Raw genomic sequence first — 17,502 nt, 5'->3', positions numbered from 1 at the left:
AACTGTATACTGTAAAGTGACCTAAAGTCAGGCACAGTGGCACACGCTGTAATCCTAGCATTCAAGAAGCTGAGGCAGAATTACAAGTTCAAGGCTGGCCTGGACTATATCACAAGTCTCTGTCTCAAATCTTGCCCAAAAACAGTGAATTTGTAAAGTGGATTAAAATAACAAGTGATGTTATACATAATCTACCACCAAAATTTTTTTGAATCACACAAATACTATTACATACCTACAAAAATGTCTAGCAATCCTATTTTAGGTACTTAATCCAGTAAAAAATGAAAACGTACGTGCATATAAAAAAGTTCCCTCATATTTTTCCCACACTGGGATCATCCAAGGAACCCACAACTGGGTACCCAATAGAGTGCACATCTGTCAACAGACCACTAAGCCCTGAGAAGGAATGAACTGCTGATATGTGGGACAAACACAGTCAGTGGCAGAAGCCAGATTCCAAACAACACATACTCTATGATTCCACTCATGACACACTGGAAATACGCAGAATACGGATTTCCAGAGGGACAGAGATAATCATGGTTGCTAGGCCCAGAGAGTTAAGGGATGGGGCAAATCTTTAAAGGTTACAATGATATCTGAGGAGATGACTGGGCTGGCTACATGACTGTATGCACATGTGAAAACAGACATTACATGAAAGTAAATTTTCCTGTATTTAAATTATGCCTTAAATTTAAAAATAAAGACTTTCTACCTGTAACCCCAGCACTCGGGGCTGAGGCAGGAGGATCACGATGAGGTCTAAGCCAGCCTGGCAAGTTGAAGGCCAGGCTGCGAAAAGTTCAAGGGCATTTGCACTATATAGTGAGATGTTGTCTCAAAAAATAAAATTAAAATTAAAATTAAAAGAAGTCTTTCCACAGCACTGTCTAGTACTAGGGAAGAAACACCATGTAAGAAAGGGGTGATATGAAAATAACAATCTTTTTTGCTCTAAAATGTGGTAATGAAATTGCAGACTAAAAATGTCTTTCAATGAGGACATTTATTTCATGCACTCAGGTAGGAATGGTGTCAGAAAATCATCATCAATGTTCACCAAACATTTTTAGCTCTGGAACTCTGAGCACATGGTACAACTGCACCTCCCTGCAACCTCTGAAATTAGGCATGGAAACTGACTTGCTTTGTCTTAAATATAAACCAGCGATGTGTTTCTGGGCAGAAGTATTTTATGTAATGAACACAATTCACAATTCATCACAGTGCATTCCCCAATCTCAATGGTTACAGAGGCATTTAGTCAGGAATGGTGTTTCATCAAGCTGTTTCTCCAATGAAACCGTTAGAAGTATTCCTCCCAAACCACTGGATACACATCAGTGAGAAGCTAACCTGTTGTTCTAAGCTGCTGAAGTTTCCAAGTAACTAACTTGCAAACACCATAATTTAGCCTATCCCATCTTTGTACAGGATCTTGGCTTTGGAAATACATGAAACAAGTACAACTACCAACACAGGAAGTCGAGAAAGAATAATCTGTTTTGTATACTAGAACCAGTCCCACCACCTCGAACCTGCAGGACAAGGCTACAAAAAGAGAGTAAAGTTAACATACTATATAGCCAGAGACTGACTGTTGAAAACTAAATCACAAAGCATGTTCTGTGGTAAACTAAGATTCACTGTATTTACACTGCATGTAGTAAAATTACAATCTCAAAAAGCATAATTAAAACAAAAATTTTAAACTGCCAATCTTGCACAGGCCAAAAGTTAAATCAATGCATCTTGTTTGTTACGAATGCAAATCTACTTACAAACAACAGTGCAAAGCTGCTGGTTTTGAAACGCAATTTTATTTCATGTGGTGGGACTTCTGTTTTATTTGAATAATGTGCCCATTATTTCTTCCCACTTCATGGGCTACACCTTGACCTAATATTTTTATGTGACATACTTTTGCTTACTTTAATTTCATAATAAGGTTTGCTGAAGATGGCGGTATAGAGGCTGAGTTAGCAAGAAGTGGTAAGGTGAAGCAGGGTGTATCGATCATAGAACAGGCTCCTCTAGGTGGATATAAAGCACTGACAAGTCCTTTGAGTTTAATGTTCAACTTGTAAAACCCAGCTGAACTGAATCGGCATGGTGCCGGGTGTAAAAGGCCCACCTGAGGACTGCTGCCAATAGCATAGAAAGAGAACCAGAGAGGAAGATAGTGTGCTGTCAGTGTTCCTGGAGAAGCTTGTCTTGCAGGCTTTCCTGCTATGAACCGGCAGTTTTCATGATGGAGGAGCTGGCGTCCTCACTGTCACGGAGGATGGCTGCAGTTCTTTCAGGGGAGCGCTGGTCCTTACCTTGAGTATCACTTCCTGGCTCCAGGGCAGATGCCCCAGCCTACTGGTACAGATTCTCCATCCCTCTGGCCCACTTTCTAGGTTCCACCACTGGCTTTTGGGCCTTCCCTGCACAGACCCTTGATACCAACTTGCGTGAGACATTGCAGTAGGCTCTAAACTTCCAGCTGGACTCCTAGAGGACACTGCCATGGGATCTAGGCCCTCAGTTGAAGTCCCTGGGTCTCTGGCATATGGACAGATTTCTGCCACTCTTCTGCATTTGACTTTTAGGTAAATATTATAAAATAATCCTATAAATTATGTGTCCTGTATTAAATCTTATCCCTTGACAACCCTAACTACAACAAATAATATGTTATACATGTGTATCCTTTAAAGTTCCCAGCACAGTACTCAGCACAATAAATATAATGTGGGGCTTTAATGAGAAGGTTCAAGTCCCTAGTGACAGAACATGGAGGTGGCCCAGAAGATGAAAGAGAAGGAAAACCACCAGTTGCAGCTTCCTGTGGAGGTCAGAGCCACTTTAGGTCTGACTAACCCATAGAGATTTTCCAACCAATGGTCAAGTTCAACAATATATACTAAGTGCACATAACGAGAAAAAGAGCAAACTTAAAAGTTATGGGTATACATTATAACTTAACCTGTCATTTACTCTTAAAGTTCTTTCATGCAAAGAGACTTCAAAATCTCTCCACTCTCCTACTGGTGATTAAAAAAAAGATTTTTAGAATTACTAATAGATCATATTTTTTTAGAACAGTCTTATTAGAGTTACAGAAATACAAGACAGTACACACTTCTCATAAAGCTGCCAAACAATATTTATTATTAATATTTTAAGGGGCTAGGGATTTAGCTCAGCAGCATAAGCACCTGCCTTGCAAGCAGGCAGTCGTGAGTTCGATCCCCGGTACCAATAAAAAGGAAAAAGACAAAAAAAAAAAATTTTTTTTATTAGGAGTTGTTACTTTTGTTACATTTAATGAACCAATATTAATACATTATCATTAAAGAGCAGCTAAATCAGGATTCCTCAGACTTTACCATGGACCACATGTTTAGTTGTCCTATCTCCAGGGATTTCTCTGGATTCTGGTGGTTTCTTGTATTAATGTTGCTTTTGATGACTTTGACTGCTCTGAAGAGTACTTTCAGATATATTGTCTGATTTCATGGTTAGTTTGGGGCTATGGACTTGAGAAAGAAAATCACATAGGAAAGTGTCATTTTTATCACATCATATCACAGACATGTAACATCATCAAAATGACTCAAGACAGTACTGACCTCATTTCATCCAGAAGTAAACAACTTTTACTATCTGATTACCAACAAAATGCTGATAATGATAACAGAAAAGTATTAAAAGTATATTGTTGATAAAGATTATTCAAAAAATATCTGTAGATACCTAAATATCCAAAAACAGGTAAGCAGCAATACTCATTCACTGTATGGAATACATATAGGTCCTTTAAAACAACAAACATAACTGTACAGCAGTATGAAAAAATGTACCACGTTAAGTAAACAGGAATTAAAAGGGAACACACATTCTATCTCTGACAACGTAAAAACACAGCAGCCTTAAAAGAGAAAGTTAAAAACATGAGTGCCATTATAACTGGTTAGAGGAGAATATGGTCGAGGTAGTTTCCCTGCTTTTCCTTAAGCAGCCTGTGTTTTGCTGAAACTTTTACAATTAGAAGAGAATAAAACATCTTAACTGCTCAAATTTTACTAAAAATTTTGGATCGTGAAAGAGTAGCTACTAGAAAATCTGGATTTGGGAATTAGGCCTTGCAAAATTACCAACTCTCTATATTTCCCAATTTTACATTTCATGCTTCCAGATTATCATTATTAAATTAACAATTCTCCTTTACTATTGCTCCTAAAAGCCTGAAAACTGTTTTTTGGCTCTGCTCAATGGAGTTAAATCTGACAGTAAGGATTTCTCTGAGATCAAAAGGAAAGAAAAGTCAAAACCGTTGTCTACTTCTGGCTCTAAAGGCCACACTGGCAGCTGACTGTGGGCACTAGCTCCTGAAGCAGTTAGCGAAGTCATGAAGTGGACAACTTCAAGATCCAACAGTTTCAATGACAGAAAGCCAGTGATCACCTAGCTCCTCTCAGTTCCAAACTTTCGGGCACTGTTTTGAGTTTCAGCTCTATCAACAGAGGGTGCTGCAGGGACATCCAAGAAGAAGGGCTGGCTTATTTACTCTGGCCACAGGTTAGTAGGTTTAATGACCACCTTCCCACAGCCCTGTTGATAAGGACCCAAACCACTGCAGGTCTTGCACCAGACACACAGAGGTGTGTCAGCCACAGGTCTGTGCTTTGAAGGCTGCTTTCTGCTTCCTGGAAAAAGCGGAGTACCAGTTTACACTCCTAACCGTGCCGGGGCGTTTCAGTTGCTCCACATCCTCACTGACACTTGGTGTGGCTGGTGTTCCTGGCTCCACTTGGCCACTCTGTAAGGTATGCAGTGGTAGCTCACTGTAGCTGTAATTTAACAGCTTTATTGAAATGTAGTGTATGAAATGTATAAATGTTATTGTAAAAAAGAGGAAAAGAAAGTGCTCTAAAGGACACAACTGCAAGTGTGTTTAGATGTGTAAGATAGATGACCATATCACTTTTTGTTGGATCATTGAACACAACTGTTTGCAGTCTCACTGTTTGAATGTCCACTTTGTATGCTTAATTTGTCACAACTATTTCTAAGATGATAATATGTAATCTATTAACTAGGGATTTCTTACTGTTTATTGTTTTTGAAATTCTGTATTACTTGTACCCTTTTACTGTTTTATTTTGTTTTGTTTTCTTTAAATAAAAAAATGTTAAGAAAAAAGAAATATTGTGTATGTACCATAAAGTTAACCAACAGTGCATGCAATTCCATGGTATATTTATAGAATATATGCCAATCACCAAAAATCAACTTTTAAAACATCATCATTCCAAAGAAAAACCTTATAGCAGCAATTACATCCATCTTCCCCAGTCCCAGCTAACCAATACAGTACTATAATCTACACAGATTTACTTATTTTTCACACAAATTTTATCACGTAAAATGTGGGGGTTTTGTGACTGGTTTTTCACTTAGCGTAACACTGAGAGGTCCAAGTTGTGGCCTCTACAAATACTACGTCTTTCTGTACTGCTGAACAACATCCATTTGAGAGGTAGACCACGTTTATCCATCAATCGGTAGGTACTAATCGTTTATGCTGTTTGGTTACCATGAAAGATATTGCTATGAACATTCATATGTAAGTTTTTGTGCAAATATACATTTTTACCTCTTGGGTATATACTAAGAAATGAGCTGATTTTGAGTTATACTGTTAACTTTCTAAGGAACACAATGTCAGCATTTACATTCCCATCAGTGAGGAATGAAGGGTCTAGTTACTCAACACTTATTACCTGTCCCTTTTAATTACATCCATCCTAGGGGGCACAAAGTGGTACCCCATTGTTGAGATCTGTATTTATCTAATGAATGTCTAGTAATGCTAGTATTTTTTTCACATGCTTAACAGTCAAATGTATGCATTTTTCAGTGAAATATCTTCCCAGATCTTAGAGCCATTTTTAAAAATAAGTTGCTTTCTGACTGGGTTTCAAGAGGGTTTTTCCCTTTCTGTACACCCTACATACTTCATTAAATGTTTATGTGTATAGCCAGGAATGGTGAAGTATGCTTATAATCTAAGCACTTTGGGAGGCTGAGATAGGAAGATCAAAACTGAGTCCAAACCGGGTTTGGTGCACAAGCCTGTAATCCCAGCACTCAGGAGACTGAGGCAAGAGGATTGCTGTGAGTTCAATCCAGCCAGTTCTACAAAGTGAGCTCAGGCCCAGCCTAAACTGCATAGCGAGACCCTGTTTCAAAAAGACACACACACACAAAACTGAGCACAACTTGGGCAACTTAGTGAGACCTTGTCTCAAAATTCTAAAAATAATAATAATAATTAAATAAGCTTGAGGTGTAGCTCAGTGAGAAGGCCTTGGACTCAATATGCACTGTGGTAAAGTGTGCATGCGTGTATATGTGCTACATGCACACGTGCATGTATTTACCGGCTGTGTTCATTCCCTGAAGTCCTTCAAAGAGTGGAAGTTTTGAATTTGAAGCCTTCCAATTTATCAAGTTCTTCTTCGGTGGATTATGCTTCTGAGCTCAGATCTAAGATCTAAGAAATACTGACCTAACCCAACATGAACAAACTCTCAAATTCAGTTATTTCATGCAGGTCTAACATTCCGTTAAGCTAATTTTGGTATATGGCACAGGCTTAGACCCAAAGATTTTCAAGAACTTGGGGCTCACTTGCACCTGAACTTCCCCCCAAATTTGTATGCTGGAGCCCCAACTTCCATTTTTCAGAATGCAATAGTATTTTAGAGGTTACTTCAGTTAAAATGTGACTTCAGCTAGTGTGGACCCTAATCTAATCTGACTGATGTTCTTATAGGAAAAGAAGACTGGGACACAGACATGCAAGAAGGAAGATCACGTGAAGATATAAGCCAACCATCACAAGCCAGAGAAAAGCCTCAGAAGAAAGCAACTCAGTCAACAGCTTGATCTCAAACTTCTGGCCTCCAGAGCTGTGAGAAAATAAACTTCTCTTGCTTAAGCACCCAATCTATGGCACTCGCTTATGCCAGCACTTTTAAACGATGTTCAAAGCAACGTTTCTCACTCCTGGTTGATAAAACTACTCTAGAAATCAATCATTAAAAACTCCTCTTCCCTACAGTATCTCACCAACTACCATATTCTTTTCTTTCTTTCCTTTTCTTTTTTTTTTTGGCCTTTCTGAGACAGTATTTACTATGCAGTTCAGGATGGCCTTGAATTCACTCCATAGCCCAGGTTGGCCTCAAACTTGCAGCTATCATCTGGGTGCTGGGATTACAAGTAAGTGCCTCTATGCCTAGCTATATTCTATTAACCTCACGCCGATCTATTTCTTCTTTCACATTCTTTCCATTCCCACCGCCTTAAACCCCCATAATATATGTTTAGCTCACTACACTAGCAGTCTGAAACATGGTCTGAATTGTTTTCCGTTGGTGTCTTACTTCCAGTTCCTGTCCCCTTTTTAAGAACTCTTTCCAGTCTTCATACTAAAACCAAGTGCACTTCCCCTCTTTAAAGGGAAAAAAAAACCTGGTCTGCAAGAAACAGGAAGTTAGGTATCTAGATGAGGATGTCTGGGTAGTCCTGCATTAAGCAGTCACAGCCCTTCATCCTAAAAAGTTCTCTAGAGGTCAGTAACACAGCAGGCATCTTTTGAGATGTCTGTTCAACTCAAGAATGGACACAGTCATGATTTTTATTCTTCCATTACCTTTCCCACTACCACCTATCTTCTTGGATCAACAGTAGGCACCTCACCCAAGATGGGCCCATGAGGCGCTCTAGCTCCCAGAAATTTGGGTGTAACAATGATAGCAAACAGGTGTACTCATAGCCAGCGACAAAGCAGCACAATAAATGATGTCTCACCTCTGCTCAAAACTGTCCCACAGTTCTCTATCTAATAGAAAAGTCAATGAAAGCCCTAAAACTCACAGCCCCTCCAACTCCTCCATGTCCCCATGATCTCTACACTGACATACCTATCATACTCCCCTTCCTCCAACTCATTCCAAACCATGCAGCTACAGTGCTGTGCTGCTAGTCCACTGAACACTCCAGGCATGCTCCAATCCTGAGACCTCTGCTAGATTGCTCTCCCCAGCACTGCAGGGGTAATTCCTCCTGACCTTCTCCTCAGGGTCAAATTTAAAACTGTATCTTTGCCCTTGTGTGCAGCCACTCCTTATTACTGTCTAATTTGCTGTTTTCAAAAGCATTTGTAATCTTCTAATTATACTATACAATTTATCAGGTTCGTTTTCTGTCTTCCCTTCTTCCCCTTCCAAGCTAATAACCACAATATAAGCACTATGGATGAATTTTCTCTACTTTGTTTCCTCCCTAGCCCAAACACAAGTACTTACCAAATAAATTCAGGTATGCTTGGCCACAATATATACCAGAGCTGTGAAAGTTGACCTCTCACAGCAGATACTATGTCTGGAAACAGAGATGGAAAACCATGTGGTTCTAGAAAGATAACCAACTCTCTCAAAATCTAACATCTGCCCATTCTTTTAACTGATTTTTTCTGAGCTTAAATTACTTCAACTTTTTGCCATAGTGGATAAAGAACAACTGCAGTACGTTTCAAATGAGTATTTTCTGTAATGCATAAAGTACAATTACTTTGATAGCCAATAAAAAAAACTACTGGTAAGATTTTTATATTATAGTCTAGTATATTATACTATATTATAGTAGTCTAAGCAGTAATTTAGAAAAGTAAAAAAAGCAAAACAGCTGTACGTAACACTGGGCTGAACTGTAAGCATTCTACTATAGCAAAATGTTTAACAATATCTTGTTTTTTTTTTTTTTTTTTTTTTGTCTTTTTCCTTTTTATCGGTACCAGGGATCGAACTCACGACTGCCTGCTTACAAGGCAGGCGCTTATGCCACTGAGCTAAATCCCCAGCCCCTGTTTAACAATATCTTTATGATAGCCCCATATATCAACACTTGCTTGCAATACATATTCTACCACAGCAGTGCTTAAGCTAGGTATGGTGGCACATGCCCATAATTCCAGCACTCTGAGAGGCTGAGGCAGGATTGCAAGTGTAAACTGAAGCCACCCTGGGCAATTCAGCCACTGAAACCCTGTTTCAAACTGAAATAAAAACAGGGGGTGTAGGCAAGCTGGGGATGCAGTTTAATGTATTTAAAAAAAAAAAAAAAAAGCTCTCAGTTCAATCCCAACATTGAAGGGGAGAAAAAAGTATTGTCTTTAAGAATTTGTTTTTCCTTAAAGTAAAAAATCTGTTTGTGCTATAGGATCAGATATCTACTCCATAAAATAAGGAGGCTGTACGTGTAAGATCTCTAGCTCTGAAATTTATTTGATGATAAACAGCAGTATATACATAACACATATACAAACTACATATACATAAGAGTCATTGTCATTATAGACTATAAACTTGATCTTTTAAAAATATAATTTGTTACACACCTCAAAAGCCGTTTTTTAACTAACATTTACTATAAAGGGAGAAAAAATAAAATTGAGTACTGCTTATTGCAAATACAAAACATTTTTGAGCATTACAGTACACATGGTACCATGTATAGAAAGAAAGCTAATTTTATCAAGAATTGTACTCTATTTTCACAGTGTATATTTTAGTAACATTCTCAATCTCTTTGCTTAGAATATTAAAATATTTTTAAACCATAAAAGTAAACTATCTTATCCATTTTTCAAGAGTAAGTTTTAACATATTTTTTAAAATTTAATTTTCTTTATATTTGGCCACAGTATTTTCCAATCCTAAAAAGTATTTTCCTTTGTATAAGATAAAAACTCAAATTGTGTTGTTTTAATAATCAACAATACTTGACTCACCAAACAGAAATTTTCTATAGGTTTTTGGTATCTTCATTTTGTAACTTTTATCATGAAATTCTTTCTAATCATACCTTTTCTTCCAGTGTTATTTGAAGTTAAATTTAAACTGTGAAAATTTCAAGACTTCCAATTTGCAAAAAGACATGAGAAGTGTTAAAATTAACTTTCATCTCATAACAGTTTCTTCAAATATAAAATACGGTTTTTTACCTTACATTGATTGATAAGATGGTTGGTATACACTTTTAAATATCTAAGTCCAAGAATTTGACAGAAACAGATTGGAATCTTGTCGTTGCTATTACTACCTGTGTGATCCTGGGCATGTTACAGAATCATACGAATCCTTTAGTTCCCTCACCTGTAAAATGAAGACACTGCCTTCTAAAGCTGTTTGTGGAATTAAATGAGCTGTACAAAGTGTTCAGTTAATGACGTATCAGACATTGACTCCTCAGTAAATAGTAGTTACTTTATAAACAGGGACCAGCATTCAAGTCAGTAAGGATATCATTTATACGTTACCCAATTAAAAGTTTTACAAGGGGGGCCTGGGGATTTGGCTCAGTGGCATAAGCGCCTGCCTTGCAAGCAGGCAGTCGTGAGTTCGATCCCCGGTACCGATAAAAAGGAAAAAGACAAAAAAAAAAAAAAAAAAAAAAAAAAAAAAGAGTTTTACAAGGGCAAAGATATCTTTTGAGTACTAGAAACATTTATTTTCCCATCACATAGTTTCCACTCAGTGACATTACTAACCACATCAATTCCTGAATTAACCGATGACTACTGGCATGTCATAAATATAAGTACTAGGTGCCCAGGTCAAAAGAATGGAGATTTTGGGGCTGGGGGTTTAGCTCAGCGGCATAAGCACCTGCCTTGCAAGCAGGCGGTCGTGAGTTCGATCCCCGGTACCGATAAAAATGAAAAAGACAAAAAAAAAAAAAAAAAAAAGAATGGAGATTTTAACATAATATGGCAGTACACATCAAATGACAAATAAATACATGTGTGTCTCACCAAATTTAGTCAGTAAAACCTGAACCCAGCCTGGCAGGGTGGCACACGCCTGTAAACCCCACACTCTGGGAGCCTGAGGCAAAATTTCCAGCCCAGGAGGCCCTGTTACAAAATAAAAACAAAAGCCTTGAGTTCAATTATCAATGGGGCAGAACAAAAACCTGGAATCCAAAACAACTTGAAGCCTCGGCAACTTTTCCTGCGGGTCCCCTGTCAGAAAGACTGTGACTCCTCTTCCGCAGTTTCATGGCTCTGTGTTCCACAGGAGTCTCAGGTGACCATTAGCTTTGCCGGGGGCTTTTAATCAACAGGACGACGGCTTAATGAAAGGGAAGCTATCTGCAACCTGAATGCGGTGCATGGGTTCAGATCGGTCTCTCCTGCCTGTGTTAACCTTGGACAGGCCATTAAAAACTAAGCCTGCATTTCCACGTCTGTAAGAAGAAATACTACCTACCTACTCGGTGAGGCTGTTGGGAGGATCCCCACATGAAGGTGGGGAGCATGTTTCGTAAATCACCAAGCACCTCTCTCTACATCTGAAACTACTGGCATGGAGGAAAGACCTTTAAAATGATAAATTAACTTCCACCAAGATATGACATGGATCGCACCAGACATTTTATCACTCATGAGGGGACTACGCGACGGCGCTATGTGACCCATTTTCACATAAATAGTCAAAGTCTCAATCCGTAAGACTAAAAGACTTTTAGCCCTACAAAAAAACGCCTAAAGTGTAAAAAGTGCCAAAGCACCGATAATCCTACAGAACCGCCAAATTATCCTACGACCTAAAAACACAAAACTGCTTTTAAAATAACCCGCACCTTCCGAGGGGAGGAAGGCAGACGCAGTGCCATCCTGACAAGGTGCTGGTGCTCGTTCTCTCGCATATTCAGTTTCCAGAGGGCAATGACCAAACGCAAAACACAATCACCCAGCAGAGCCTGCTCGCGGGCGTCAGCGATCGACAAGACACTTAACTAACCCCAGAACAAAAGCGATCCGCAGGGCCCGCATCCTAACGCCCAGTTCTCGGGCGCAGGCGATCGGAGGAAAAGGCCTTGCGCAGGGGTCACGGCGGTGCACTCGGCTGTCACCCGGCGGGGTCTTTCTCCGCCAAGTTTCAAAGTCCACAAAGAAGTTTGGTCGCGAGCGGGCGAGGGCCGGCCGGGCCCCGGGCCGCCGGACAAAAAGAGCGGCGCGCCGGTGGGGGAGGGGAGGCGGCGCCGGGCCCGCGCTGCGGCCTCGGCGACCCCGGGCCCGGGCGTCGCGCGCCTCGCGGCGGGGAGGTCGCGCCGGGTCACCGCTGCCCGCCGCCCTGCCGCCCCCGCCCGGCCCGGGTCCCCGCCCCCTCGCCGGCGGGCAGCACCGAGGGTCACCTTCTCTCCCAGCGACCAGCGCGGCACACGGCCCCCGCCCCGCCGCGCGCTCCCTCGGCGCTGGAGGCCGACGCGGCCCGGCCGGTTGGCGAGGCCCGGCGCCGCCGCCGCCGCCGCCGCTCACCTTCCTCCGCGGTGTCCATCTTGTCTGGGGGCCGCGGTGACGCAGCCGCGAGGCTCCTGCGCCCAGGCCAGAGCCTTCCGGCCCGGCGGGCAGAGGAGGGCGGGCAGGAGGCCGGAGGGAGAGGAGCCGGCCGGGCAGGTGCGGGCGCTCAGGTGCGAGCGGAGGCAGGGGCGAGGGAGAGGGAAAGGGAGCGGGAGAGGCTGACAGAGAGCGAGCGCGGAGGGGGAGGGGCGGGGCCGAGCGGCGCGGCCGGGGCGGGGCGCGGCCCGGAAGGGGCGGGACGTCCTGACGTGCGTCACTTCCGGAGGTCGTGGCGTGCGCCGGGGCGCCCGGGACAAGATTGCTCTGCGCGCGTCCCGTGGGCTGCGCGGGGTGATGAAGCTGTGAAGTGGGAGGGTGCAGGCTTTGGGGGCAGCATCTTACGGGGAGACAAAGCGGGAGCGGAGGCCAGGGGCATGAGCGAGCGCGGAGCGGGGAACCCGGAGCGCGCCCTGCTTGCCGCGGGACAAGAGCTTAACAATGGCGAACTCCAGTTGTGTCGCCCCTCGGCAACATAGAGGACCGGGAAGAGCGTGTTCCTGCCATCCTGGGGTCGTGCTGAGGCGCCTGTTGAGAAAGTGGGAAAAAAATTGAAATGTGTGGAAAGACAAACAGATGTCACCATAGCGCTTCCCGTGCAGCTTATGCAATTGGTCGGAAACACCACTTCATAAAACCACAGAGGCTGGAAGCTGAAGCGTAACCGGCCTCTGAGGGACACTGTTTGGGAGCGACGGTTGCGGAGGCCTGGGCGGAGCTGATGAAAGAATGATGAAAGGTGCCTGCACCTGTAGGTCCCTAGAGTCACTGTAGTCCGTGGCATTTCCTCTAAATGAAGAAATAGTTTAGAAGATAAAGCCAGGCGCGTTGCATACGTCTGTAGTCTGTAGTCCCAGCACTCGGGAGGCGAAGCAAGAGAATCCCAGTTGGAGGCAAGCCTGGACTGTGTAGTGCGACTCTGTCTCAGCACACACCCAAAATACAAATTAAAAAATACAAAAATACGTTTAGGGGCCGGGGATATAGTTCAGCGGCATGGTTCCTTCCTGGCACGTGAGAGGTCCTGAGTTCCATTTCTGGTTCTATATATATATATATATATATATATATATATATATATATATATATTGACAAGAAGCAAAGCAGTCTTTTCCAACCCCAATAAGAGATAACAGCAGAAGTAATGTCTTGCAAGAATGCTAACTTTTCACCTTGTGTGAGTGGAGAAACGGGGAAGAGCTTTCCCTACTGAGCAGCTTCCCTAGTGAAAGTCCTTGGGGCTATTTGGGGACCAGTGAGAGACAGGTTGACAATGTAGTTTGGTCCTTCCTCAAGGAAAGTGAGGCTCCATTCAAGGGGTTCAGTGTCTTTAAATGGCTCAAATTTGGGATCTTGAGAGACTTTGATTCTCTTGCTATGATTTGAGGTAGATTTCTACCCATTTTTGTGCTTATATAAATGTACTAAAAATGTAATAGCTTTCCTGTCTGTTTCAAACTTGAGAACACCATAACCAGTGAGCAACACCACAGTATATAAAAAAAAAAAAAAAAAAAAAAAAGTAATTCAAGCTGGCCTTGAACTCACTATGTAGCTGAAGCTGGCCTCAAATTCACATTGATCCTCCTGCCCTGACCTCCCAAGTGCTGGAATTACACACACTTGGAAACACATTTTTTAAGACTTTTTTTTTTCTTTTTTAATCAGTACCAGGGATCGAACTCACGACTACCTGCTTGCAAAGCAGGCACTTATGCTGCTGAGCTAAATCCCCAGCCCCTTTTAAACCTTTTTAATTTAACTATGACATTAAATTCAGAGTTTCAACCAGGCATTGTAATACACACCCATATCCTAGCACTGGGGAGCCTGAGGCAGGAGAATCTCTACAAGTAGAGACCAGCCTAAACTACATAGCTAGAGAGACCCTGTCTGAAAACTTAAAAAAGAGTAAGGCTTAAAATAATGAGATGGAGGGGCTGGGGATTTAGTTCAGCAGCATAAGCGCCTGCCTTGCAAGCAGGCAGTCGTGAGTTCGATCCCTGGTACCGATAAAAACGAAAAAAGACCAAAAAAAAAAAAACTTAAAATAATGAGATGGAGTCCTACAAAAATAGAGCCCTACAAACAGAGCAACTCTTCATTAATGCTATTGGTTTGACTAATATCACTCATGTTACTTAGGACAATTCAAACTCTTCTAGATATAATAATGGAAACCCCTCCAGCACTTGGGAGGCTGAGGCAGGAGGATCATGGTGAGTTCAAGATGAGCCTGGGCTACAAAGCGAGTTCAAAACCAGCCTGAAATGCATAGTGAGACCCTGTCTCAAAAAGACAAAAAAAAAAAAAAAAAAAAAAAAAAAAAAATCACTGCTTTCAAGGGCTGCCCTTGAGATTTAAGTCAATAACACTTCTATCTTCCAGAAAACTAACTTTGAAGGCAACTCTCCCCAGTCACCATCCTTCCATCCACCTCCCTAGAACTCACACTGAAAGGCCTGTGGCAGTCAGCTGGGCCCAGAGACTCAGGTTCAGGACAGTCAGACACACAGCATAAGGGAGGGGATACTGACAGAGAAAGACTGGTTGAAGGCAGGACTGAAAGTACTGCCTGTCACAAGTAGGTGAACCTCCTGGCAGTGGAGAATCTTGGCTGGAGGGATGGTTATAGAGCTAGAAGAGTAAAGGCAGAGAGCCCTTTTGACACAATGTATAAGCTGTAACTCTTCCCTTGTGGTGCTGGAAACCTTTCAGTAAGCAGCTTTGCATTCTGTGCACTAAAATGTTACTACTGGAGTTTTTAAAGTGCAAGCCTCCACTTTCATAGTCTAAACTGACCAAGCTGGGCACCTTATTCCAAAATGCCAATCGAGGAGCAGAGCAGGAAAGGAGCTTTAATGTGTGTGGCCACATCAGGAAGGACAGATAAAAAAGTTGGGGTCTCCATTCAGTGGAGGGACAGAAACAGGTTTTGTGGAACAGGAGAACAAAGGCAAGGGTTAGGTTTTTGCCTAACAGGAAAGCCATCCTGATGAAGCCGTGGGTGGTCAGGCTCTCAGGACTGGCTCTCCTTGCTTCACGATGTCCTTGCGGGGCAATCCAGTTCCCTGAGATGGTGGCTCCTATTCGGGGTGCATGACGTCAAGGGGTAATCGGTGGGGCCTGGATTTTCCTGGATCTGAGGTGACTGCAGGTTCAGGACAATAACCAGGACTTCCAGACACCATCCAGAAAGCCTGGAATAGGGTGTAAAAAGTGGCCATCAAATGTCCCTGTAAATCTGAAAAATGTCTCTGTTACTCTTCTCTTGATGTCCTCAGTCTTGAAGGGACCCACGAGCGTGTATCACCAGTCTTTACACAGACACTTCTGAGGTGTCTGACATCTCTGGACAGAGCTGAGGTATCTGACCCGAAGAATTAAGGTAGTAAAGGGAGACAGATGCAAGAATGAAGGCAGAAACATAAGCTTTATTCTGCTTTGGGTGTCTGCAGGCTCAGCCTCTAGGTCCCTATTATCTGCACTGACGCCCAGACCCTTTTCATTTAGCCTCCAGGTGTGAAACACTAAGAGTAATTAACGTCCATTTAGTCCCTACTCTGTGCTGGGTAGTGGTCTTCACGCAGCCCTTTCCGCAGCCCTATAAGTCAGACCCCCTTGGTTGCTATTGACAGAAACACAAGGAAGGCAAAGGGAGGATGGACCGTATTGTGAATATGAATGAATCGCTAGGAGGATGGGAATCTAGCAGGCATCTCTCTGCCCCGTCTGGCAGCTCAGCTTCTCTGCGTACTGGTCCACTTTGTGCATGGCTGGGAGAAAATCCCCATCACTTTGGAGAGGTTAATGTTAGCTCACGGTTTAGGGATTTCAATGCACAGTCAGCTGGCTCTAAGGCAGACAGACATGGTGGGAGGGTCTGGGTAGAGGAAAGGTTCTCACCTTATAGCACCCAGGAAGCAGAGCAGAGGGACCAAGGAGGATCCAGGAGGGGAGATAAATCCACTCAGGTCCTGCCCACCATGAGCCGACTCCCACCCAGACTCCCCCATACCAAGCCAACTGTAGCACCCTTGTACCCCGTCACCTTCTCAGAGCCCACAGAGGAGGGCATGGGGCTCCTGGAGGACATGTGTGAACCACTGCAGCTGGAGTTACTCTAAGAAGACACCATAAGTATGTTCTTGTAACTGCCAAATCTGCCTATCTGAGCTTCCTGTGCTGTGAGGGTACTACAGGAATGCTGGTTTTCCACTCAGAAAATAAGAGAGCACTGTGCTTAGAAAATGGTTCTTCCCAAGGAGACTGTGGCGCCTTTGGGAGGTGGTAGAGTCTTTCACAGGTCTGTCGTTCTCGCTTTTAAGAAAAGTGTCAAAGCTAGCTGGTTCTGCTCCTGATCAAGATGAGACTATTCTCTGCAAGGTCCTCCCTAGAAACTGAGCTTGTGCAACACTGTGAGCTAATAGCCTCTTTTTCTTTCTTGAGTCAGGTATTTTGCTACAGTAAGGAAAACCTGACTCATCCAGAGTAGAGGTGTGGGAGGATACAATGTGACTTTTGAGCACTAAGTGTAACAATAACAGTAATTAAGCAAAGCCCTTATTATGCCAAATGCATACCAACAGGAAACCTGCGAAGTACCTATACCATGCTGCTGACTACCTGACAGACTGGTAGCCGGCCCCCAGCCCCACATGAAGCAGAGGAGGAAGCAGAATTAGGGACAGGTCCTACCCTACCCTAAGCCTCCCAGTCTTCAGCCTTAGGGGTGCGACTTTCACAGCCTCTTTTTGTGTGTGTGTGTGTCTTTTTCCTTTTTATCGGTACCGGGGATCGAACTCACGACTGCCTGCTTTACAAGGCAGGTGCTTATGCTGCTGAGCTAAATCCCCAGCCCTCTTCACAGCCTCTTATATGCCATTAAAAGCTGGACTTTCTACTGTAAGCTTCAGTTTATATCAGGGTTGTGAGCTTACAGCAATTGGGAAAATATCTTAGTGTAAGTTTAACATTGTTGACATTAACAGAGTATTAAAGGCTACTTAGAGCATTATTTTAATATTAAACCCTTC

The 17,502-nt window shown here is 42.8% G+C and overlaps 1 protein-coding gene across 1 annotated transcript in view; it reads right to left on the bottom strand.

Annotated features, from left to right (window-relative positions):
• Marchf6 (membrane associated ring-CH-type finger 6) overlaps positions 1-12,634 on the bottom strand; it is a 74,405-nt gene extending 61,771 nt beyond the window's left edge. The window contains exon 1 of the mRNA XM_063257963.1: positions 12,389-12,634. Coding sequence (XP_063114033.1) covers positions 12,389-12,407 — 19 coding nt within the window. The 5' untranslated portion in view covers positions 12,408-12,634. The remainder of the gene's footprint in view (positions 1-12,388) is intronic.
• Positions 12,635-17,502: the final 4,868 nt, after the last annotated feature.

The sequence above is a fragment of the Cavia porcellus genome, unplaced genomic scaffold (assembly GCF_034190915.1).
Source record: "Cavia porcellus strain 051 isolate PalLab524CR breed Dunkin Hartley unplaced genomic scaffold, mCavPor4.1 scaffold_11, whole genome shotgun sequence".
NCBI classification, from domain to species: Eukaryota; Metazoa; Chordata; class Mammalia; order Rodentia; family Caviidae; genus Cavia; species Cavia porcellus.
Note: the sequence above shows the minus strand (reverse complement) of the source record. Positions and strands in the feature narration are given on the sequence as shown.